The sequence below is a fragment of the Pseudophryne corroboree genome, chromosome 5 (assembly GCF_028390025.1).
Source record: "Pseudophryne corroboree isolate aPseCor3 chromosome 5, aPseCor3.hap2, whole genome shotgun sequence".
NCBI classification, from domain to species: Eukaryota; Metazoa; Chordata; class Amphibia; order Anura; family Myobatrachidae; genus Pseudophryne; species Pseudophryne corroboree.
In genome coordinates this window covers 759624753-759651569 of record NC_086448.1, presented here as the reverse complement: position 1 = coordinate 759651569, position 26817 = coordinate 759624753, and the positions used below count along the sequence as shown (strand labels likewise).

The following is a 26817-nucleotide window of genomic DNA, read 5'->3' as shown; positions in this document are numbered from 1 at the left end:
AGTAGGCCTCGTGATAAAGGCTATTACTAAAACACATCCAGAGAGCTAACTTACCCAGGAGCCACCCCCAGGATCTCCCATTGGCACTACAAGGAACAGCATAGCTCTCTGTCTGGATGTGTTTTAGTAATAGCCTTTATCATGAGGCCTACTGTGACAAATTACATGGCCCTATGTGGGCACTGCTATTATGTAGTGTTAGGACTGCTGATATCGGAGAAGCCGTGAAGTCGCCCAGCAGCTTAAACATGTGTTTGCAAACATGTGTGACCGATTCTCTGAATTTCTATTACCAGATAAGTTCAGGAATGGCCACAGGTAATTTTTAGTGTGCTGAAGGGAAATTTAGGGGTGGGATTTGCAAACCCCCCGTCTGTTGTTTGTCTGTGACCCCTCCCCCTTTCCAGCACCTAATACATAATTATCTCCAGGAATGACCGAGCAACTACCATTGTTTGTCTGCTTGTATCTGATACCCCACCCAGGTTCACCTTTCCAGACTATATCCTTTCTAGTCAATCAGGCAGAGTGCCCCTGTATATGTGGACATCTAAAATATGCTTGTGCTCATGCTCTTCCTATGCTGACACCGCAGCTGGTGGGTTGAGGTGTGTCCTGGGAGGAGTATTTGTAGATGATAAGTGGTTTTAGCAGTGCGAATATTATGGAGATATGGAACACAGTGGTAGTTTAAACCAATATGCCACCAGGCTGACAATCTGGGTGATTTGGAAGGGACTGAGGTCTGAGGTGCATAAGGGGAAATTTCCTAAAAGGCACCAGGGACATTCCTGATTGACAATTAGACTTTGTCTCTGTGACCCAAACTTGAGCCATTCCTTCTCTTTTTATTGGCCACCATTTTGTATGCAGCAAAGGATTTGGCCAGCCATGACTAGGCACTAGCCCAAATGTCGAGATGACAAGAGGTTCGGGAAGCCAGGGATGGTACCCATGGACAGCAAAGAACATTGTGGAGCCAGTACTCCAGTGGTAGTGCAGGTTGAGGGCAAATTCTGCCCTTGGGAGAGTCTAACAAGTTCTCCTGGTTGCTTGAGATGGGATACCGGTATTTGGGAGGCTGGCGATCAGAAGACCCACACGGGCATCCCGATGCTCAGCAACCTGTATGCTTTTCCTCCCCCTAATCCTCCCCCCTGAAGCCTAACCTTAACCCTCGCCGGTGGTGCCTAAACCTAACCTCCCCTCAGCCCAACCCTAAACCTCCCATCACCACACCCTAATCCTAACCTTCCCCAGGGGTACATAACCCTAACCCCCTCTCCTCGCAGCCTAACCCTTCCCTTGGGCAGTCATCATACTGTGTGCGTGTGGCCATCATACTGAGCGTGTGGCCATCTTACTGCGTGCGTGTGTCTATCCATACCGCGTGTGTGCGGTCATCATTTGGCGCGTGTTGCCATCATACTGAGCGTGTGCGGCCATCATACTGGTATCTAGCCCACATGCCGCGGGCTACTTCTGTGATGGGAAACGGGAGGGTCACACCTTCATATGTTTGGGGTATACTTCTAATTTTTTGGGGAGACTGCGTTTTCTGGAGATTTTCCGCAAGACACTGTTAGTAAATAGACTCCTTATTGTGATGTTCTGGAAAAATTGCCCCTTTGCCTAGGTCAGCACCATAGTAACCCACTGTAGCATCACTATTTAGGGCACCATACTAGTGGTATGGGGTATAAGGGCTCATCACATAACAGGTGCAGCTTAGAGCACTACATCTCCCAGCACTACATCTCCCAGCATGACACAGTAGCGAACGAGATTGACTAGCAGCAGCAGCAGCAGCAGCATGTGACTGAGCAGAGCGCGGTGAGGTCAGCGATGGTTGTGTCTATGTTGCCTTCGCGCAAAGGACCTGGACGTGACAAAACGAGTGGGCAGGAGAGAACTTCCGCCCTTACAGCACCTACATGTTTTCTTCGTTCTCCGTGCGTTTGGGGAAATGTCTTTTTTTCCATGCAGCATTGGACGCTCGCCACGCTTCGGGCTCGGTGTCTCGCTTCGCTCGCCACACTTTTCTATTCCAAATAGGCCACACTTTTCTATTCCAAATAGATTGTGACATGGACCCAGGGTTGCGAAAGGTCCTCCGCACGAAGAGAATCTAGACGCTACCGGTCAGCGATGGGCAGCCCTGCAGTCAGTCACGTACTCAGCTCTCGCGGTCGCACAGTTTTGTCCCTGATCGGCGCCGGTGACTTCGGAAGGGGCGTGGCCAGCTGCTCTTATTTCCGCCCGGACGTTCTCATTGGGGAAGGACACAGCAGCAGCGGAGGTCTGTGTAGCACGGTGAGCCGGACTTGCAGCTCTCCTTCTCCCGGGCTGGGTACGCTTCCCCCGGGTGTCATGCCGGCCCCTGCGTGTGGTCTCCCCCCATGTAGTGCTCGGCTCCCTCTATAGCCGGGGACTTGGCGCCTCCAAGGTCAGGGAGCCGGCATGTGTCAGAGGCTGCGGGCCCCCAGCCTGGGGGGGAAGGGAATCTGTCCTCACTCACTGCCATACTGCGTACAGGGTGCATTTATTCCAGAGTTCCCATCTGCCTGGGTTCAGTAATTGCTGCTCCTGCCCAAGCACAGGGAAATCCTGAAACCCTGGCCTGCTCAGAGATCCTGCTTCAGACCAGAGCTCAGTATTCGGGACTTGTTAGTTATACGGGCTCCACTGGGAATATGGGCTCTGCCCCTCAGCTACAGCAGGGAGGGTTAGTGTATCCTGGCGGTGCTGCTGCCTGCCAGCTAGGTCTATGGGCAAGTAGCAGCCGTGGTCTGGTGTTCCGCCACTGGCTGTGCTCCCTGAGGCGACTCCTGGAGCTGGGACTTATGGAGTGTTGGTGACTGGAGAGGGCAGGGGGTATTCAGTGCACAGCCTCCAATACACCTGCAGATGGTGAGGAAGCTCCCATGGTAATGCACTTGGTGCATTTTAGCAACTTAAGTATATCCATGCTTGGCCACAGGTGACTTACTACCTTAGTCAATCTGATTTAACCATCTGTGCTGAGCCATGGATATACCTAAAACCTGGACTGTTGGGGTTCCCTGAGTTTGAGGACCTCTGGCTTAAGGGTGATATAATACTTTCTGTGATTCCTGCGCACTTTGCTAGTACATAATGTTCCATGTATACAATGTGTGCTTGATCCACTTATAATTGTGTAATGTTTGTTTCTTTGTATATTTCAGATCTGAATAAACGTCACCATGTCGCAAGCTCTTCTGTCTAAGCCTCAGATGAGGGGTCTTCTGGCCAAGCGGTTACGAATCCATATTTTTGGAGCCTTTGCTTTCTCATTAAGTATTGTCGCATTATACAAGGTAACGTTTCCTGGCAGTGACGATGGAGAGAAACCGCCTGATGTTTGTGTTGATTACTCAGGGGGGCAATGTGCGATTCCGGGAGGTACAAGTCTGGTGCCCCATGTGGCGATGTGACTCCCCCCTATTTTGAGCATGTGCACATGTGCCACCCTGGTAGATCACAAAAGCTTTCAGAGTAGATCAGACTCAAAAGGGGGGTACACACATGGAGATGTGTGCTGAGCGATCAAGCACCGAACGCTCAGCACACATCTCTCCCCCGCTCAGCACACACCGTGTTGTGTGCTGAGTGAGGGGGTTGGGAGACGCTCGCTTCACCCAGTGGTGAAGTGAGCAACCACTAGATCTGGAATGCATGTAGTCCAATCTAGAACTAGCGTTAGCGAAAGCGCGGGGCTGTGCATAGCTATCGCTATGGGGCATACGGAGAGATCCGTGCTTAATTTCTAAGCAAGCTAGTCAGATTTCTTAGAAATTAAGCATACATTGCAATGTGTTTATGCCCCTGAAGTCTGGCCACCCCTGCTGTAGAGGACACATATTACCAATGGTCACAAGGACTAGTGAGGACCAGGTATGATCTGGGCAGTATGGGTAATGCCATATTACTGGCCACGGCTTGTTAATATTTAAGGTCTAGTTCATGCTGAAAGCTGCCCCACTCCCCAATGTCACAGTGCTGGGGGGGGGGCTCTATCCCTGGACTCCACGTATGGGACATGGGAATTTGGTTTTTACATTAGCAATCGTCATTGATTCTGTGACTCCTGTTCTAGTTTGGCGTGGCGGAGCCCAGGAAGAGAGCGTACGCAGACTTCTACAAGAACTACGACGCAGTGAAGACCTTTGAAGCTATGAGGGAAGCGGGAGTGTTCCAGGGGGTGAGACCAAAGGGCGAATAATGCGACCCCTAATCCCCAGGTAAGGAGTCAGAACATACATAAAACGAATGCTCTGTCTGAGGCTCCTCGTGACCCCTATGTTCTCCGATATAAATGTGCCTGTGGCTCTGGTGTCCGTAAGTGAATGGTTTGTCCTGACTGGGCTGTACATATCTATGGGCAATAAACGGAATGTTTAGGGGAAAAAAAAGCCAAGAGACCACGGCCTGGTCCTATTCCTGAGCCACTTTTATGCTCGCATACGATACCACTTTTTTTTTTTTAGAATGAAATGGACACAAAGGCACTGTGTATCATAAATGCCCACTTAATGAAAGGTAGACCACACTGGACTTTTTAGTGCCTGAAATTCTCTCTGTTGCAAGAGGAAAAGAAACAAAACAAATGGTAAGAATACTGGATCACTACAATAGCACCCTTTATGGGGTGTTGATCTAAACGGCATTCACCTCCAAAAAGGTGAATTACGTTCACATAAAGGCTTCTTTTTAGAAGCTGGCTTCCACCTCCATATCTGATCTCTCTCAGAATTCGGTTCTCTTATCAAAGAACTTTCTCTGATTTCTTTCCAGTATTGCAACTAGGGTGGGCAATTCTGGGCTTTTTTTTTATTTTTTAATTTCCTCCAATCCCGGCTATATGGATTGAAAAATGATCAATCACGGGATACCTGGGATTGGTTTATTTTCAATGTACCCAGCCCAACCAATAAAATTGACCCTAATCTTGATGGAAGGAGGCGGGGGGGGGGTTGGGGGAGAAGGGGTCACTTACTGAGCAAATAAGGGGCAGCGCTGTGTGACCACCTGACGTCACGTCACGCTGTGCCCAGCTGGGAGTAGAGCAGCGCCTGAGCCTCCTGAGGACGCTCAACGTTGCCCGGCATGGAAAAACAATAAGGTGGTGGGCAATCCCGAATTCCCTGGGATTGGAAGCCCCAATTTTGGGATTGAATCCTGACCAACTTTAGGCTGGGATACCAATGATCCCAGGATTGGCCACCATCATTACAACTGATAAAAATGCACCACAAGCAAGAATCCCTGGGTACATATATCATTTTTCTCTAACGTCCTAGAGGATGCTGGGACTCCGTAAGGACCATGGGGATAGACGGGCTCCGCAGGAGACATGGGCACTTTAAGAAAGACTTTGGATCTGGGTGTGCATTGGCTCCTCCCTCTATGCCCCTCCTCCTCCAGTTTGATACTGTGCCCAGTGGAGACTGGGTGCTTTCAGGGAGCTCTCCTGAGTTTCCTGTAAAAGAAAGTATTTTAGTTAGGTTTTTTATTTTCAGGGAGCCTGCTGGCAACAGACTCCCTGCATCGAGGGACTGAGGAGAGAGAAACAGACCCACTTCTCTGAGTTTCAGGGCTCTGTTTCTTAGGCTACTGGACACCATTAGCTCCAGAGGGATCGGTACGCAGGTCTCACCCTCGCCGTCCGTCCCAGAGCCGCGCCGCCGTCGTCCTCGCAGAGCCGGAAGAAAGAAGCCGGGTGAGTATGTGAGGAAAAGACTTCAGAGGCGGCAGAAGACAGGATCTTCATAAGAGGTAACGCACAGCAGTGAAGCGGTGCGCCATTGCTCCCATTCACCTCACACACTTCGGTCACTGTGCAGGGTCCAGGGGGGGCGCCCTGGGCAGCAATAAACACCTCATGTGGCAAATACACATATATACTTGTACAGCTGGGCACTGTACATGTATAAAAAGAGCACCCGCCATGTTGTTAGTAAATTTGAGCGGGACAGAAGCCTGCCGCCGAGGGGGCGGGGCTTCTCCCTCAGCACTCACCAGCGCCATTTTTTCTCCACAGCACCGCTGAGAGGAAGCTCCCCGGACTCTCCCCTGCTTGACACACGGTGATAGGGGTTTTTAAAGTAGAGGGGGGGCACATAATTGGCGCATATACATTATACATAAGCGCCACAGGGTAAACATTCTGCATTTTTTCCTGGGTCATATAGCGCTGGGGTGTGTGCTGGCATACTCTCTCTGTCTCTCCAAAGGGCCTGGTGGGGAACCTGTCTTCAGAAAAGAGCTTCCCTGTGTGTGTGTGTGTGTGTGTGGTGTCGGTACGCGTGTCGACATGTCTGAGGTTGAAGGCTCACCTAAGGAGGAGGGGGAGTATGAATACTAGGTCTCCGTCGGCAGCGCCGACACCGGACTGGATGGATATGTGGAATGTTTTAAGTGCTAATGTAAATTTATTGCACAAAAGATTAGAGCTGAAGTCAGGGAGTCAACCCATGTCTGTCCCTATGTCGCCGGGACCTTCGGGGTCTCAGAAGCGCCCACTATCCCAAATAGTTGACACAGATACCGACACGGATTCAGACTCCAGTGTCGTCTACGATGATGCAAAATTGCAGCCAAGGGTGGCTAAATGTATTCGATATATGATTATCGCAATTAAAGATGTTTTGCATATTACTGAGGAACCCCCTGTCCCTGACACAAGGGTACACATGTATAAGGCAAAGAAACCTGAGGTCTCCTTTCCCTCCTCACATGAGCTGAACGAACTATGCGAAAAAGCGTGGGAAACTCCAGACAAAAAAATGCAGATTCCCAAAAGGATCCTAACAGCGTATCCTTTCCCGTCGCAGGACAGGATACGGTGGGAATCCTCCCCTAGGGTGGACAAGGCCTTGACACGCTTATCAAAAAAGGTAGCGCTCCCGTCCCAAGATACGGCTACCCTCAAGGATCCTGCTGACCGCAAGCAGGAGGTTACCTTAAAGTCCATTTACATTCATTCTGGTATGTTGCTCAGGCCGGCAATTGCGTCGGCCTGAGTTTCTAGTGCTGTAGCAGCATGGACAGATTCCTTATCAGCGGATATTGAGACCCTTGATAAGGATACCATTTTAATGACCCTAGGGCATATAAAAGATGCTGTCTTATATATGAGGGATGCTCAAAGAGACGGCGTTTATTCTGGTACCCGGTAAACTAATACAGGTTGAGTATCCCATATCCAAATATTCCGAAATACGGACTTTTTTGAGTGAGATAGTGAAACCTTTGTTTTCTGATGGCTCAATGTACACAAACTTTGTTTAATACACAAAGTTATTAAAAATATTGTATTAAATTACCTTCAGGCTGTGTGTATATGAAACATAAATGAATTGTGTGAATGTAGACACACTTTGTTTAATGCACAAAGTTATAAAAAATATTGGCTAAAATGACCTTCAGGCTGAGTGTATAAGGTGTATATGAAACATAAATGCATTCTGTGCTTAGATTTAGGTCCCATCGCCATGATATCTCATTATGGTATGCAATTATTCCAAAATACGGAAAAATCCCATATCCAAAATACCCCTGGTCCCGAGCATTTTGGATAAGGGAGACTCAACCTGTATGTCCATTTCTGCTAGGCGAGTCTTATGGACCCGACGGTGGATGGGGGATGCCGACTCAGAGGCATATGGAGTTTTTGCCGTACAAGGGTGAGGAATTGTTTGGAGAGGGCCTCTCGGACCCCGTCTCCACAGCTACGGCAGGTAAATCGAATTTTTTGCCTTATGTTCCCTCACAATCTAAGAAAGCGCCTCATTATCAAATGCAGTCCTTTCGTTCAAATAAAAGCAAAAGAGTACGTGGATCGTCCTTTCTTGCCAGGAGTAAGGGCAGAGGAAAAAAGCTGCACAACACCGCTAGTTCCCAGGAACAGAAGTCCTCCCCGGCCTCTGCAAAATCCACCGCATGACGCTGGGGCTCCCCTGAGGGAGTCCGTTCCAGTGGGGGCACGTCTTCGACTTTTCAGCCACATCTGGGTTCAATCACAGGTGGATCCCTGGGCAATGGAAATTGTTTCCCAGGGATACAGGCTGGAATTCGAAGAGGTGCCTCCTCGCTGGTTTTTCAAATCGGCGCTACCAACTTCTCCCCTGGAAAGGGAGATAGTGTCACAGGCGATTCAAAAATTGTCTTCAACAAGTGGTGGCCGAGGTTCCCCTGCTTCAAAGAGGGAAGGGGTACTACTCAACCCTGTTTGTGGTCCCGAAACCGGACGGTTCGGTCAGACCCATTTTGAATTTAAAATCCCTGAACCTTTACTTAAAACTGTTCAAGTTCAAGATGGAATCGCTCAGAGCGGTCATCGCCACCCTGGAAGGGGGGATTTTATGGTATTGCTGGACATAAAGGATGCATACCTGCATGTTCCCATGTATCCTCATCAGGCGTACCTGAGATTTGCGATACAGGATTGTCATTACCAATTTCAGACGTTGCCGTTTGGGCTTTCCACGGCCCCGAGAATTTTCACCAAGGTAATGGCGGAAATGATGGTGCTCCTGCGAAAGCAGGGTGTCACAATTATCCCGTACTTGGACGATCTCCTCATAAAAGCGAGATCACGGGAGAAGTTGCAGAACAGCGTATCCCTTTCACTGAAGGTGTTACAGCGACACGGCTGGATTCTCAATATTCCAAAGTCGCAGCTGGATCCTACGACTCGCTTGTCCTTCTTGGGCATGATTCTGGACACAGACCAGAAAAGGGTTTTTCTTTTGGAAGAAAAGGTGCAGGAACTCATGACTCTAGTCAAGAACCTGTTGAAGCCGAAACAAGTGTCAGTGCATCATTGCACTCAAGTCCTGGGAAAAATGGTGGCGACATACGAAGCCAGTCCCTTCGGCAGGTTCCATGCAAGGACTTTCCAGTGGGACCTATTGGACAAATGGTCTGGGTCACATCTGCACATGCATCAGCGGATCACCCTGTCCCCCAGGGCCAGGGTTTCTCTCCTGTGGTGGCTGCAGAGTGCTCACCTTCTAGAGGGCCGCAGGTTCGGCATTCAGGATTGGATCCTGGTGACCACGGACGTGAGCCTCCGCGGTTGGGGAGCAGTCACACAGGGAAGAAATTTCCAAGGTCTTTGGTCAAGTCGGGAGACTTGTCTTCACATCAACATCCTGGAACTGAGGGCCATATTCAATGCGCTACGTCAAGCGGGGACCTTACTTCGCGACCGACCGGTGCTGATTCAGTCTGACAACGTCACCGCAGTAGCTCATGTAAACCGCCAAGGCGGCACAAGGAGCAGAGTGGCGATGGTGGAAGCCACCAGAATTCTTCGCTGGGCGGAGAATCATGTAAGGGCACTATCAGCAGTGTTCATTCCGGGAATGGACAACTGGGAAGCAGACTTCCTCAGCTGACACGACCTGCATCCAGGAGAGTGGGGACTTCATCCGGAAGTCTTCGCACAGATTGCAAGTCGGTGGGGATTGCCCCAAATAGACATGATGGCGTCCCGTCTCAACAAAAAGCTACAAAGGTATTGCGCCAGGTCAAGAGATCCTCAGGCGGTAGCTGTGGACGCCCTAGTGACACCGTGGGTGTTCCAGTCGGTCTATGTATTTCCTCCTCTTCCTCTCATACCCAAGGTGTTGAGATTAATAAGAAAAAGAGGAGTGAGAACAATACTCATTGTTCCGGATTGGCCATGAAGGACCTGGTATCCGGATCTGCAGGAAATGCTCACAGAAGATCCGTGGCCTCTTCCTCTAAGACAGGACCTGTTGCAACAGGGTCCCTGTCTGTTCCAAGACTTACCGTGGCTGCGTTTGACGGCATGGCTGTTGAACGCCGGATCCTAGTGGAAAAAGGTATTCCGAATGAGGTAATTCCTACGCTAATACAGGCTAGGAAGGGCGTGACATCTAAACATTATCACCGGATATGGCGAAAATGTTTCTTGGTGCGAGGCCAGGAATGCTCCTACGGAAGAATTCCATCTCGGCCGTTTTCTTCACTTCCTACAGACTGGAGTGAATTTGGGCCTAAAGTTTGGCTCCATTAAAGTTCAAATTTCGGCCTTATCCATTTTCTTTCAAAAAGAATTGGCCTCTCTGCCTGAAGTACAGACTTTTGTGAAGGGAGTACTGCATATTCAGCCTCCTTTTGTGCCTCCGGTGGCACCTTGGGACCTTTAACGTGGTAAGTTTTCTTAAGTCACACTGGTTTGAACCACTTCGAACAGTGGAGTTGAAATATCTCATTTGGAAGGTGGTCATGTTGTTAGCCTTGGCTTCGGCTAGGCGAGTTTCGGAATTGGCGGCTTTATCACATAAAAGCCCCTATCTGGTTTTCCATATGGATAGAGCGGAATTGCGGACCCGTCCTCAATTCCTACCTAAGGTGGTCTCATCCTTTTCATATGAACCAGCCTATTGTAGTGCCTGTGGCTACACGGGACTTGAAAGATTCAGAGTCCCTTGATGTGGTCAGGGCTTTGAAGATTTACGTGGCCAGAACGGCTAGTATCAGAAAAACAGAAGCACTGTTTGTCCTATATGCAGCCAACAAGGTTGGCGGCCCTGCTTCAAAGCAGACTATTGCTCGCTGGATCTGTAACACGATTCAGCAGGCGCATTCTACGGCAGGATTGCCGTTACTAAAATCGGTTAAGGCCCATTCTACTAGGAAGGTGGGCTCGTCTTGGGCGGCTGCCCGAGGGGTCTCTGCACTACATCTGTGCCGAGCTGCTACTTGGTTGGGGTCAAACACCTTTGCAAAGTTCTAGAAGTTTGATACCCTGGCTGAGGAGGACCTCCTGTTTGCTCAATCGGTGCTGCAGAGTCATCCGCACTCTCCCGCCCGTTTGGGAGCTTTGGTATAATCCCCATGGTCCTTACGGAGTCCCAGCAGCCTCTAGGACGTAAGAGAAAATAAGATTTTAAACCTACCGGTAAATCTTCTGCAAGACTTGTATATAGTTATTGCTTACATAAGGGTTATGTTATAGTTTCATCGGTTTTGGACCGATGCTATGTTGTTTTTTCATACTGTTAACTAGATGGTATATCACAAGTTATACGGTGTGGCTGGTATGAATCTTGCCCTTGGATTAACTAAAATCCTTTCCTCGTACTGTCGGTCTCCTGGGCACAGTTTCTCTGACTGAGGTCTGGAGGAGGGGCATAGAGGGAGGAGCCAGTGCACACCCAGATTGTGCCCATGTCACCTGCGGAGCCAGTCTATCCCCATGGTCCTTACGGAGTCCCAGCATCCTCTACGGACTATGAGAAAAATTTACCGGTAGATTTAAAATCTTATTTGTTGTCATAACCTTAAAAATCAATAAAAACACAGTAGCAGCATATGTCAGTATGAGACAGTCCATAAAACTGAGATTATCACCCTAAACGGCTCAAGGGACAGCAGACGTGATCTAACAATCTCCTATCCCCGTGTACAGTCCACACTGTAAAAAAAAAAAAAAAAATTCATACATGTCCCAGACAAATGTTTTAGTGGGGGATCTCCAGTGGAATCTCCACAAGTGTGATTGACAATGGCTCCCAATGTTCACCAATTAGCTTTAAAGTATATTCCTTCCTTTCCGTTGCGCTGAAACCATGAAGAATCCTGTCCTTCTAGGTTTTTAAATGCAACTGTTTTTGGCCTGATGGATTATTCTATTTGGGTCCCTGATGTTTCTCCCCCCCCAGATTAGCGCTAGAACGGTCGTGTAAATAAAGTACTTACATATTTTATTTTTCCTCCTATCTCCTTTACAGGAAGATTTCAGTCGGGAACCAAATCTCCCTCCACATGGCCTTGGAGCTGGACATCGTTTATGTATAACATGACTATATAATATCCAGTGATGACGCTGGAACGTTTCTACAATTCTCTGTAAATGTGCTTAAATATATAACTGAGAACCCGTCCTGTGTATGGTGTCCGTTCTGTCACTGGGTGGCTACAGCTCGTCTGTCGCTTCCCTGCAGCACAAAAACCAGAGCGATATTTCCGTCAGTTCAGCATCGCCCTTCTCCTGGTCTGCAGATCACATGGTCTGTACTGTAGGCCCTTAATAATTTAGCTGTGTAGGACTCTTCCTAGTGTGTGGTGGGATCAGTAGACATTTGTGCTTGTAAAGAACACATTCTGTCCAATAACTACTATGTATATGGTGCCGCCCAAACACATGGAGTGTGCGTGGTCTTCTACTGCACGGGTAGGCAACCTGTACCACTTCAGCTCTAATAATAGTTACCCGTGCCTGGCTGGTGCTGGAAGCCGTCTGATAGGTCATCAGAACCGCCATACGCAGAAGTGATAAATGTGGCTCATAGATTAATTGGAGAGCATGATGCAGCCACCATTACTATAGGAGCTGTGACTGTCACTGATGCCAGTACGTGGGGTAGGATAAGACACCTCTATGCAGTGCTAGTTCCACTCTGGCTGATGTAGGGTTGGATGCGGACATCTCAAATTCGTACCCCTTTCACACCGCCGCAAAGAAAGTGTTACTGCTGGGTTAACCTGGGTCATAGCTCAGTGTGAAAGGGTTAATCCTGTCCAGCCTGTGGTGTAAATGGGTCTCAAGCTGCTGTGACATGGCTTAAAAAACTTGTGTTCAGTGACTCGGGTTGGACCCTAGGTCTCGGTCTGAAAGGTAGTATCAGAGAGGTGGGATAGGGGTATGCTGGCATTGGCCAAATGCAGTAAAGCTGGGTATGCACCTATACAGTCCGATCACCCGATTTCAGGTGAACGGGCCAACGATTGTATAAGTGTGTAGGTCTGTTGTCCTATAAACTGTGTATAATGCTTCTTCAACAGGTGTGGTTGAGACGTCTCATCTCGTGCTGTTTAATATGTCCGGCCGACCTCCCAATCCTATAGACGCCTGTACAGACTGAGCTATTTCTAGTACAGGGGGTAAAGTGGGGATGCAGACTTCTCTATCACTCAGCTGATCAGGTAAACGCTCCCAATTAGGCATGTAGCCAGTGTGAGGCCGTGTTCACGCAAATGGGGCTCATCCAGACCGGAACATAACATTACTCGTTTTAAAAGTGTATAAAAAGTAAAAGGCTACTGGAGGCAGAGAAAAGGGGAATCTTAGAGATAAAAGTAGTAAATAGGAATGCAGCTGCTAGGTAATGGCTTGGGATCTCCCAAAAGGTGGAAAAAGGGGGCCTGGACTGCACATCCTCTTACTAAAGATATCAAGAGGTGCTATCATGCTGAGGCTTCTAATACTATGCTCTGAACACTGATAGTAAAAATAATTTAAATAAACCCTCACAATTAACATGGAGTATAATTGAAGTTCTTAGCACACCCATATGATGAAGTCACCTGGCCGTGGTACATGGCCCCGCATATTTGCGCAAATGTGTGCTAAGAACTTCAATTATACTCCATGTTAATTGTGAGGGTTTATTTAAATTATTTTTACTTTCAGTGTTCTTAGTGCTAAGAGTGTGCATCTGCACCCATCCCCCAAAAGGTGCAATGTAACGATAGAAATGTATTTTTTTTAATGTGAACAATGTTAAATTCTCACCTGATGGGACACGTCAGAGCACCATACTGGGTACAGTCACTTTAGCAGTAACACGGTGAAGCCACATCTTCTGGTGTAAGACAATCCCACATACCGTGGTTCTCTCAGAGGGTGAAAGCAGCGGGAGTCTCATCCAGCGCTACAAAATGTCTCCGCTCTATATATGCTTCATTGTCTCTAACGCTGGGTACACACGAAACAGTAAATCGGACAGCCGAGGACTCGGGCTCCAAACCCTGCAGGGTGGGACCAAGTAGCAGGCTGGCAGGAGCAAACTGCCAGATTGATGATTATTAAATAAGAAAAATAATAAAGATATCTCTGGAGCTCCAGAGGAAGTGACCGGCTCTCTTGGGCACATTTCTAAAACTGGTCTGGGGAGGGGTATAGAGGGGGAGGAGCCAGTCACACACATTGTAAATTTTAAAGTGCCGGCTCACCTGATCACCCCATGGCACTATACTCCAGCGTCCCCTATGGATGATAAACAGTGAATCAGACAATTTGTCGCTTTGAGACTAAGCAGGACAACAAATCGTCCAGTGTGTGCGCACTATCGTGTGCTCCTGTGAGTCATCAATCTACCTGCACATCTGAAGATATGGTCAGTGACGCAGTGCTTCTGGATGTGGCCATTGAAAGATATTGCATGTGCACTATATGTACGGGACAGCCAATGTATCATTACATCGGTCATCCGACAGCCCCACCGTCTACTGTGTACCCAGCTTTTATCTCCTGTGGGATGTTTTATATACAGATTTTGGAATATCTTTAATGTTAGGGAGGGCGGCCTTCAGAGGGTTTGCTCACGCCATGCTGCTGTTAATTGATAGCTGAAAAGCGTATTAGCACTTGAAAATTGTAACAGAGGTTAAAGAAAGCACACAAATGTGTGAAAGGCACCTTCATACGTGTTACCAGGTCTGTATACAAAAGCAAGCTATAAAAAGTACAGCATAATGGCAGGATAAATACATTGGCAATACTGCCATCTACTGTCTATTTGCAGCATTACGTCTGCAGGAAGAACTGTATAGGTGACTGAGAAAAGGTGCTGCAGGACCTAGTTTCTGTAGAAATGGTTCCCGATTACTAAGGTTGTGTAGAAATGATTTATATAAATAGGAGGTAAAAGGACAACTGCATCCAAAACTACAAATCTGGTTTTGGGTATAGATCAGTAAGTTACAAACATAAACCCTTCAACTGTGCTTGGGGCAGCCTGAGGAAAGACTTCTCAGAACCTCCACCTGAAATACTGTACCAACACAAGGTGAGTTAGTCCTGATCGGGGCGCAACTTGGGTAAAATAATATAAAAGTGTACACATAAGACCTTTATCCAATGAAGAGTTCTTTGAGGTATGTTCCCCTAGTTACAGTTATTCCACAATGGAGCTTGTAAAAATGAACAAGGATAATACACAATATAATGTAATCTGGGGAACTGATAATTCCTTAATGTTCATGCCGGAAATGTGTGAGAATGGACGTCCGGATAGTCTCCGATCACCCCAGATGGAGGTGTTCCATTACACTCCAGTAGACTCCCTGTATGGTGTTCCACTTAATAGAGTAGGGAATTAAATCCACATATCATGAGGTCTTTAATCACTGGATGGATGTTTATTCACCCCAAGGGCCATGAAAATATAAAATCAGTGCAGATAAAATAAGAAACATACAACAATCGGAACATAAAAGGGTGGATAAGCCCCCTGCCAGATGTAAACAGGAATATGACGCGAATAGTCTGTGAAGAAAATCCCGGCCTAACTCACTTTGTCTGGACAGACTGTGGTGGACGTATTCAGCTTATGGGTCCCTGTTGTTCCCACTACCAACGCGTTTCCATGCCAGCACTTTACCTCGATAAAGGAATACTTTGTGGTTCTTATTTCAGCATTAATCCACCTTTATAAAACGTAAAAAAGCCGGATTCTACACACAGCTTTTCATAATAAAACCTGCACTTAAAACGATAATGCATTTTTAATTTATTTTTTGCTGACTTTCCCCGTATTGAGTTAGACACTATTCAGGAATAATTAGGCAGCACATCATAATCCAAACATTTTTACATTTTTTTTAAATTATTAAAGGAGGGGCCCCTTATGTTACACAAGATGGAGGTGATTACAGAGTTCGACCCCCCACCTGTGGAGAATGTTATGCAAAGTATACTGTTTTATGTCACTGTCAGACAATAGTTACAGATAGACTCCACCCCCCACACGTATTCTGGACAGTTTTGAGGATTTATTATGTGCATGGGAGGGGACGGACGGACATGACATCATTTGAAAAAGCTGAATCCCTTTTTTGAAATGTGAGTAACCCAACGTGTGCAGGTGCCATTGAAGAAAAGATAGGGCACATGTAGTACCCTCCCCCATCTATCTAATTTCTCTGATGTCCAGTGTAATAATCATCATTTTATTTATATACAGTAGAATAGAGGAGAGATCTTCCCCCTTCTCTGGACTCCATGATTTTACTGTAATGTCACCACCTCCTCTCAGATCACCATCACTGTCAGTAGCACCGGAATTTCCCTAACAATATGTCATTTACTTACCCATGATGCTACAAAAACTCTTATCCACTCATCTCCTGCCTGCTGCAACCTCTCCTACCTGGCATTCCCGGCACCCATCTATCCCTCACACCCATTTATCTCCAGCACCCATCTATCCCCCGCACCCATTTATCTCCAGCACCCAATCTATCCCCCGCACCCATTTATCTCCAGCACCCATCTATCCCCCGCACCCATTTATCTCCAGCACACATTTATCTCCAGCACCCATCTATCCCCCGCACCCATTTATCTCCAGCACCCATCTATCCCCCGCACACATTTATCTCCAGCACCCATCTATCCCCCGCACACATTTATCTCCAGCACCCATCTATCCCCCGCACCCATTTATCTCCAGCACCCATCTATCCCCCGCACACATTTATCTCCAGCACCCATCCATCCCTCGCACCCATTTATCTCCAGCACCCATCTATCCCTCACACACATTTATCTCCAGCACCCATCTATCCCCCGCACACATTTATCTCCAGCACCCATCTATTCCCCGCACCCATTTATCTCCAGCACCCATCTATCCCTCACACACATTTATCTCCAGCACCCATCTATCCCCCGCACACATTTATCTCCAGCACCCATCTATTCCCCGCACCCATTTATCTCCAGCACCCATCTATCCCTCACACACATTTATCTCCAGCACCCATCTATCCCCCGCACACATTTATCTCCAGCACCCATCTATTCCCCGCACCCATTTATCTCCAGCACCCATCTATCCCCCGCACACATTTATCTCCAGCACCCATCTATTCCCCGCACCCATTTATCTCCAGCACCCATCTATTCCCCGCACCCATTTATCTCCAGCACCCATCTATCCCCCGCACGGTATCCGTTCACATGGTCGACCATGTTATGGTCGGCAGTCATTAGGTCGACCACTATTGGTCGACATTGACATGGTCGACACATGAAAATGGTTGACACATGAAAGGTCGACATGAGTTTTTTGACTTTTTTTCTTTTGGGGAACTTTTCCATACTTTACGATCCACGTGGACTACGATTGGAACGGTAATCTGTGCCGAGCGAAGCGAAGGCACCATGCCCGAAGCATGGCGAGCGAACGCGGTGCACTAATTGGGGTTCCCAGTCACTTTACGCAAAAAAACGACACCAAAAAAAGTTTAAAAAAACTCATGTCGACATTTTCATGTGTCGACCATGTGTCCATGTCAATGTCGACCTAATGACTGTCGACCATAACACGGTCGACCATTCATACCGGAACCCCCCCGCACACATTTATCTCCAGCATCAGTTCATCTTACGTGCTAGGCTGATCCTCCTCTCTCACAGCTGGGATCCAGTCTGAAGATCGACAGTGTCTAGGTCGACAATGTTTAAGTCGACCACTATATGTCGACAGTCATTAGGTCAACATGTTTTCAAAGTTTCTAGGTTGACATGTTCTAGGTCAAAAGGTCAACATGAGTTTTTCACTTTTTTTTTTACCTTTTTCATACTCAACGATCCACGTGGACTATGATTGGAACGGTAACCTTGCCTGAAGCATGGAGAGCGAAGCAAGCCATGCGAAGGGACCCAGTACACTAATTAGGCTTCCCGGTCACTGTACGGAGAAAACGACACCAAAAATAATAATGAAAAACTCATGTCGACCTTTTGACCTTCAATCCCTGTCGACCTAGTGACTGTCAACCTATAGTGGTCGACTTAAACATTTTCGACCTAGACACTGTCGATCTAATGATCCACACCCCTCACAGCTCCACATCCGCAATGTCTCACACTGACTCTCCGGTCTTCTCCAAAACCCAATTTACATTACCCGCACCAACAAATCCCTCAACCACCCCATTATACATCTCAAAATACTGTCTGTGATCTTCCTCTGACCTGAGCACCACCTCTGGTAGCCACCTCCAAGATGTGCACCGGCTATAGCATTTCCTACCACCGCCACTCTGCCTGCACATCTGTAAGTGCTCTCCTTATCAGAGCCGGCCCTAACCAATATTATGCCCTAGGCAAAATTTTGACTGGTGCCCCCTAGCACCACCGCTGTTTTCCGCCTCTGACCTTGCACCTCTTTCCCAACACCATCATCCCTCGCCTATAGCAGTCCTTATTTTGGTGTTTGTACCCCCTATATTTTAAATAGGAACAGTTCGCACATTTGGCGCACAGCCCAAAAAGTGGTGTGTTTTTGCTGGCAAGGGGCATGGCCACACAATAGTAACCCCAATTCCAATTACGCCACACAGTACTGCAACTTTATTCACATTTGATCATGCAATAATGTCCACAATTCATATTACATCCAATGTTACTCCTCACAGTAGATCCCTTATTCACATTACATCACACTCTATTGCTATTTATTCACATTAGATGACACAGTAGTGCCCTTTCTATATGCAACGCCACATAGTAGGGCACCTTATACACATAATGCCACACATTAGTAATGCATTTATACACCTAATTCCACACAATAATGCCCCTTACACATGAGACACCTTATTAATGTCCTTATAAACATAATGCGCCTTACACATTATGACAACCTTTATTAATGCCCTTTTACACATAATGTCTCTTACACATATGCCGCACATTATTAATACCCTTATACACATAATGACACACATAGTGCCCCCTACACATTTGCTGCACATTATTAGTGCCTCTACACACATAATAACACACATACAGTAGTACCCTGTTACACATATGCCTCTCATTATTAATGCCCTCACACACATAATGACACACATAGTGCCCCTTACACATATGTTGCACATTATTAATGCATTTTTACATGACACACATAATGCTCCTTACACATATTCCGAACACTACTGCACAACTAACCCACTCACATGCACACAGCACTCACACTGCCACTAACACTGTGACCTCTGCCTCTGCTTGGATACAGATGTGTCCTCATAAATCTTGCCTCAATGCTAACGTCGGGCACACCTTTTTTGACGAAAATGCATCTTATTTGCATTACTGTGTGGCTATGCACAAGCAGCTTCTGCTGATTAAAATGATATGCAGCATGCCTATATACTGTGTGAGACTGTGGCTGTATTTGCATATGAAATGCTACACACAGAATATAGGCATGCCGCATATCATTTTAATCAGCAGAAGCTGCTGATGCCCCTAGGCATATCAAATGCCCTAGGCAATTGCCTAGTTTGCCTATGCCTATGTCCGGTTCTGCTCCTTATTACCACTTACCCTACTCCTCCCTAGGGTAGATACAGCAAACCTATGAAGGAGGGTAAAGTGGAACTTGAACATAGTAAGCAATCAGCGCCGGTCATTTTATAGATAAATAACAGAAGCTGTTCAACTTCTTCACCTTCTCTCTCTCTCGTAGGGTGGTACGTCTCCTCCCCAATCTGCACTGTGTCACACTCGTATGTGCCCTCCTATTAGTACCGTGTGTAAGGACTCTAATGAGCAGGGCCCTCCCTACCCTTTGTTTTCATGCCTGCATTTGAGATGTGTTTGCCAACCCTGCGGCCGGTATGCTGGCAGTCATGTGACTGACCGGAATCCCGACACCACTCAGGAGACCGGCGCCGGAACACCAACAGCCTGAAGGTAATTATCCAGGTACCTGTCATGGTTACGGGCCGTGGGGCGTTAGGGTTAGGCACTAGGGAAGGGGGGAGTTAGCTGTATCCGACACTGGATGTGGGTTAGAATACTTACCCCGTCCAATGTCGGCATCTTCAGTGTCGTGATGCCGTGGTTGGTCATGTGACCGCCAGCATCCCGACCGCTGTGATTACATATCTAACCCCTGTACCAGCGCTGCTGCGCAATGTGACGCCTCACATACCACTACCAGTAATATGAAGGTGAGGAGAATGCTATACGTGTGTATACACTTGGGCAGATTGCAGATACTGAATATACATTTTAATCTCAGTAGCAGTTCTGTCATATTATATTCTCATGGACAAAAATATGAAAAAACGCAGGACACATTCCTTTCACTTTATTTCTCTTCAAATATAGTCATTATGTTGTAATATATAAGAATCGGTTCTATGAAATATTTTACAAAGTCGCCACCCCCACCCCCCCCATGCCTGAAATCCTAAAACCATATTTACAGTTTCAATATTTAAGCTGCGCTATTAAATAGACGGAGACTGCAGCGAGCTGTCATAGCTGTGAGAAATATTACAGCGTGTCTACAGGAAAATATTACCAGAAATTCAATGTATTGGTACATAAAGTACAGGTGTTTGTCCTACTTATATGCAAAGACGTCACTAACATAATGACCAAACCTTTATGTACACAGAGGAGTCAGTGAGCTGAGCTGCAAGTCCCATAAATGACTAAGAACTACAGGCATCACTGAGAATACAATATATGAATAAACTAGCAGCTAGATATCATATAGGTGCTTTGTGTCTCAGTGATGTCACTAGTTCCTGTCAGTATTCTCATAAATATTTATAGGCCACAAAATGGCTGCCTCCAATCTTTGTCGGCAAGGAAGTGGAGATAAAAAGACACAACTGCAACTTTATCTCCCAGCAAATTGTTACTATTGGATCACCTGCATACACACAAATAAATAATGTTTGGCGTATAAACGCGGCTGTAGTTGTGAGATGGGGCCCAGCGCTATTTCCATCCAGTTATCTCTATTTTTTTTTGCATATGATTAATTCATTTGGACAGTGGGCAATCAGTAAAATCCCCTTCGGAGAGCCTTATTTTTCACCATTTTGAACTTGCTGATGAACACTCTGGCAAATGGTGCCTCCACTAGGAACTGGTACGTCTTGGTGTTGGTTGGCGGAGGTTCTGCAGCCACCACCTGGGAAGCCATGTGTAGTGACGAGTGACTCGGGATCAGATGAGGAGAACTTTTCTCCACATAATCCACCAGCCGGACGTACTGCTGTTCGGAGAGGCGCTCTCTAGTGGCGTCAGCCTGCAAGGGATTAAACATGGGTTTAATACTCTGCATACAAATAATTGTGACATTGTTTTGTTTTGAAATCTAAATAAAGCTGATATTACTTCTCTTTAAATACAGAAAAAATAGATATGTATTATCGTACAGTTGTTGAATACAAGGACATTTTTATATCTATGTTCTCAGAGTAATTGTCATTTTTCACGAAGACTTTTCACGAAGACTTGTCCACCCTCTGCCACTGGTGAACACCTGCCCCACACTAGATAGTGCCTCTGGAAGGTGGTGGTGGGGGGGAAGGGGTTTGAGATGTGTGTGGAAATTTGCTATGGGGCCCCCAAAGGTCTGGCTACGCCCCTGGAGGGAGGCCTGCATGTGAGTGCTTGCATTCTAAAAGGGAAGGGGAAGGAGTGGGGGTATTGGGGCAGTGCACAGGGTTAAGGATATAGAAGGGAAAACCAGATCAGGCAGATATACAGCAGGCTAGGGTGAATAAATGGATCTTGAGGGAGCGTTTGTAACAATGGATGTTGGGGTACAGTATAATAGGAGCGTTCCCTAGGTTAGGGGCAGTGTGGGAGAAGTCTTGGAGATGGGAGTGCGAGGTGGTAATACAGTGGGGAGTAGAGGTTGCAGTCACTGGCTCACCACAGAGGGTCAGCGAGATCTCAGCAGTGCCACCAGTTTGTCACTAGTTCCTATTTTAAAATCAGCTGCTTCCACATGAATATTGGTAGAGCCACCAAATTGCTCAAATATGTTTCTTTCATCAAAAGAAAATTTACCAGATATTTTTATTGCACAATGTCATTTTAGTTTGCTGTTATTCTTCTATGAAGGCCCACAACATGCTATAATTCCTGGTAAGTGTAACACTTACCTCCTGCTCACTGGCCACCGGCTGCTGCTTCAGCTGTACTATGAGGCAATTCTCAGAGCCCCGCTCCTCCATACAGTCTATTTCAGTGACAGGGAAGGCTTGTTGCTGGGTGTCCTCGCTGATGCTGACCACAAACAGCACTTCTGACGTAAGCAGCAAGCAGCCGACATACTCTTGTCCGGAGCCACTGACAATAATAACATCCAGGGCCATATGCAGCTCAGGTCTGCCCAAAGACTGAAGCATTTTCCTGAAGAGCAGAAAAAGTTCCCAATTAACATGACAATCCGCTATTGCCACCCTTACATGCTGTTACTGTAAAGGGGATCTCCGTCGTTCCCTTCTGCATTCTTTCCTAATCTACGGCTTTATTCTTCCAGCTCCTTCTGTGTTTTTACAAAAACCTTTATACCATCCAGGCTAAGTATTATTATTGTCCTGTAAACTGCTCTGTGACTACAATGGTGTCTAATGCAAAGAGCAGAGCTGAGATGTGTCACATCTAAGGGCAATGCAAGGGCTTTTGTGATGAACACAGAGGGAAGTCTGGGAGATAAAGTAATTTGTGGAATAGAAGTTGCACCACAGCATGTACAAACCAATAGATAGAAGTAGCCCAAGGGTTGAAAATCTCTTTAAGACCCTACTCTTTATAGCAGTATGACACCAACCGAAACAAATAAAAGATGCACACACACACAGATTTCATGCTTTGGGAAAGCAGCTAAAGCAAACAAGTGCTTCACAGAGGTTTATGTTATATGAATCCTTTTACATGAATTCTAGAGCTCCTGTCAGAAACTGCACGACAAGCCCTACATTATCCACGAGTACTGGTCTTCCTACGAGTACTGGTCTTCCTACGAGTACCGGTCTTCCTACGAGTACTGGTCTTCATGTCTGTAGCATGAAATACTGAAGAGCCACAAAAAACTCTGCGTAACTGATACATTACCACAACTGTAACCTATTCCGGAAGCGGGATACGGTCATTAGGTCGACCACACTTAGGTCGACGGTCATTAGGTTGACATGCATTTTTCACAATTTTTTTTTTTTTTTACCTTTTCATACTTTACGATCCACGTGGACTATGATTGGGAATAGTAACCTGCCTGAAGCATGGCGATGGGACACGGTGCACTAATTGTGGTTCTCCGTCACTTTACGAAGACAACGACACAAAAAAGTAAAACAAACTCATGTCGACCTTTTTCCATGTCGACCTTGTTCATGTTGACCTAATGACCGTGTTGACCTAGTGACCATGTCAACCTAATGCATGTAGACCAATAGTGGTTAACCTAATGACTGCCGACCAATAGTGGTCAACCTAATAACCCATACCCCCGGTAGCTGATGATCCCTATGCTGGTAGCTGATATTCCCTATGCCTGTAGCGTATATTCCCTATGCCCGTGGCGGATATCCCTATGCCGGTAGCAGATATTCCCTATGCCAATAGCATATATTCCCTATGCCGTAATGGATATTCCCTATGCCCGTAGCGGATATCCCCTATGCCCGTAGTGGATATTCCCTATGCCTGTAGCGGATATCCCCTATGTCCGTAGCGGATATCCCCTATGTCCGTAGCGGATATCCCCAATGCCCGTAGCGGATATTCCCTATGCCCGTAGCATATATTCCCTATGCCCGTAGTGGATATCCCCTATGCCCGTAGCGGATATCCCCTATGTTATTCCCTATGCCCGTAGCGGATATTCCCTATGCCCCTAGCGGATATCCCCTATGCCCGTAGCGGATATTCCCTATGCTCGTAGCGGATATTCCCTATGCCCGTAGCGGATATTCCCTATGCCCGTAGCGGATATTCCCTATGCCCGTAGCGGATATTCCTGCCAGTTAAAGTAAAAAAAAATGTTATGTAAATCAAGGCTCCATGGGTGACTTGCACTGTGAGAAACCCAGAGCTCTCCGCTACTCTTGAAACAAAAATTAAAGTAAGGAACAGTAGAAATGTCTGCACTAATTATTATTATAGAGATAAATGTCTCTGCATTGTGGCGCTGTAGTAGTCATCTCTGTAGCCGCCATGGCTTGTCACAGGTCATAGTGCTGCATACAACAGGCAGCTGTATCATTACACCTTTACTATTTGGCTAAGTGGCGCCTGTAGCTTGAGCCAAGATAGAATGAATGGGCAAAGGTCGAGCACCAGGCGAGACCCACAGTAGCTGCTGTGAGAGGCTTCCTATGTAATTAAAAGTCCATAACACTAACAGGTTGTAATGAAAGTATTAATTTAATAAGCCGAGTTCTGGCACACTGTAGTGTATGCTGCCATGTGGGGATCAGTACGTAATCCCGCTGGACGGGCCATGTATACCCACTAGTAAGAGAATACAGGATTAGTATGGATGTTTATCCTTACCAGACATATTTCACATGACTGTTGGGCGCCTGTTGGGTCTGCAGATCGCTGGGCAGGTAGCGCTGTTTGGGGAGCTGAGAGAGACCAGCCCCGTGTAATATACCTGCCAGGGGAAACAGAGAGACGGTGAGATTAAATACTGCAGACAAACGACTCTGGGGCAGATGTATTAACCTGGAGAAGGCATAAGGAAGTGATAAACCAGTGATAAGTGCAAGGTGATATATGCACCAGCCAATCAGCTCCTAATTGATAATTTACATATTGGAGCTGATTGGCTGGAGCCTTCTCCAGGTTAATACATCTGCCCCCTTATCTGTATCGTTGTGTTACACAGTAATCTATACCACCATTCTATAACTGGTCTATAATAGCAGCATAGCAGAAAACAATGACTACACAGTTACCTACCTCCGGGGTAAGTTATGCAGCACTGTAGGGCAGTGTCGCCCGTCCACCTTTAGAGCAGAGCTTTTAACATTTTTTTTTTTTTTTTTAATTCAACAATTTTTATTAGATTTTTATATAGAAATACAAAAAACAGGGAAGACCTTCATGGTACAGACAAACCAAAGACCGGAGAGAAACCGGTATAGTTACAGTGTTCCAACGTAAAGTGCTTTTAAATCACATCAGTGAAATCAACAAATACATATATGGTCGGTAGCTGTGGGGTTGGGTAAAAGGCAAAGGATGGACAATCATAATCTACATGAGGTCTAAGAAATGATGAAAACAGTACCCGTTTGCGTCTCAGCATACGAAATCATCATATACCCAAGGTCAAGCACCTAGTTTTACCTGAGAGTTCACAGAACATCAATATACCGGAGAGGTCAATGAAGAAGACAGACAGAAGGAGGGGGGGGGAACAAATGGGGAAGACAATACAAGTATGATCAGTTCCTGAATGAGTAACGGCCAAAGACATCTTAATTAAGAATAATAAAAATAAGAATTTACTTACCGATAATTCTATTTCTCGTAGTCCGTAGTGGATGCTGGGGACTCCGTAAGGACCATGGGGAATAGCGGCTCCGCAGGAGACAGGGCACAAAAGTAAAAGCTTTAGGATCAGGTGGTGTGCACTGGCTCCTCCCCCTATGACCCTCCTCCAAGCCTCAGTTAGGATACTGTGCCCGGACGAGCGTACACAATAAGGAAGGATTTTGAATCCCGGGTAAGACTCATACCAGCCACACCAATCACACTGTACAACCTGTGATCTGAACCCAGTTAACAGCATGATAACAGCGGAGCCTCTGAAAAGATGGCTCACAACAATAATAACCCGATTTTTGTAACAATAACTATGTACAAGTATTGCAGACAATCCGCACTTGGGATGGGCGCCCAGCATCCACTACGGACTACGAGAAATAGAATTATCGGTAAGTAAATTCTTATTTTCTCTGACGTCCTAAGTGGATGCTGGGGACTCCGTAAGGACCATGGGGATTATACCAAAGCTCCCAAACGGGCGGGAGAGTGCGGATGACTCTGCAGCACCGAATGAGAGAACTCCAGGTCCTCCTCAGCCAGGGTATCAAATTTGTAGAATTTTTCAAACGTGTTTGCCCCTGACCAAGTAGCAGCTCGGCAAAGTTGTAAAGCCGAGACCCCTCGGGCAGCCGCCCAAGATGAGCCCACCTTCCTTGTGGAATGGGCATTTACATATTTTGACTGTGGCAGGCCTGCCACAGAATGTGCAAGCTGAATTGTACTACACATCCAACTAGCAATCGTCTGCTTAGAAGCAAGAGCACCCAGTTTGTTGGGTGCATACAGGATAACAGCAAGTCAGTTTTCCTGACTCCAGCCGTCCTGGAAATCTATATTTTCAGGGCCCTGACAACATCTAGCAACTTGGAGTCCTCCAAGTCCCTAGTAGCCGCAGGTACCACAATAAGCTGGTTCAGGTGAAACGCTGACACCACCTTAGGGAGAAACTGGGGACGAGTCCGCAGCTCTGCCCTGTCCGAATGGACAATCAGATATGGGCTTTTGTGAGACAAAGCCGCCAATTCTGACACTCGCCTGGCCGAGGCCAGGGCCAACAGCATGGTCACTTTCCATGTGAGATATTTCAAATCCACAGATTTGAGCGGTTTAAACCAATGTGATTTGAGGAATCCCAGAACTACGTTGAGATCCCACAGTGCCACTGGAGGCACAAAAGGGGGTTGTATATGCAGTACTCCCTTGACAAACTTCTGGACTTCAGGAACTGAAGCCAATTCTTTCTGGAAGAAAATTGACAGGGCCGAAATTTGAACCTTAATGGACCCCAATTTGAGGCCCATAGACACTCCTGTTTGTAGGAAATGCAGGAATCGACCGAGTTGAAATTCCTCCGTGGGGGCCTTCCTGGCCTCACACCATGCAACATATTTTCGCCAAATGCGGTGATAATGTTGTGCGGTCACCTCCTTCCTGGC

The 26817-nt window shown here is 46.8% G+C and overlaps 2 protein-coding genes across 8 annotated transcripts in view; one reads left to right on the top strand and one right to left on the bottom strand.

Annotated features, from left to right (window-relative positions):
- Positions 1-2193: 2193 nt before the first annotated feature.
- On the top strand, positions 2194-11937 carry LOC134928454 (cytochrome c oxidase subunit 6C). Of its 3 annotated transcripts, none has more exons than XM_063924191.1 (4): positions 2194-2299; positions 3207-3338; positions 4118-4262; positions 11787-11937. In XM_063924191.1, the coding sequence occupies exons 2-3, from the start codon at positions 3225-3227 to the stop codon at positions 4241-4243; spliced, it is 240 nt and encodes a 79-aa protein (XP_063780261.1). In that variant the 5' UTR covers positions 2194-2299; positions 3207-3224; the 3' UTR covers positions 4244-4262; positions 11787-11937. The 3 variants fall into 3 exon arrangements, with proteins under 3 accessions (XP_063780261.1, XP_063780260.1, XP_063780262.1); XM_063924190.1 differs by having other exon boundaries at positions 2203-2313; XM_063924192.1 differs by lacking the exon at positions 2194-2299 and adding an exon at positions 2330-2350.
- Positions 11938-18389: 6452 nt separating this feature from the next.
- VPS13B (vacuolar protein sorting 13 homolog B) overlaps positions 18390-26817 on the bottom strand; it is a 1616194-nt gene continuing 1607766 nt past the window's right edge. For all 5 annotated transcript variants that reach the window (XM_063924187.1, XM_063924188.1, XM_063924189.1 and 2 more), the window contains exons 60-62: positions 24380-24482; positions 21985-22234; positions 18390-21119 (exon numbers count right to left, since the gene is read on the bottom strand). In XM_063924187.1, coding sequence (XP_063780257.1) covers positions 20871-21119; positions 21985-22234; positions 24380-24482 — 602 coding nt within the window. In that variant the 3' untranslated portion in view covers positions 18390-20870. The remainder of the gene's footprint in view (positions 21120-21984; positions 22235-24379; positions 24483-26817) is intronic.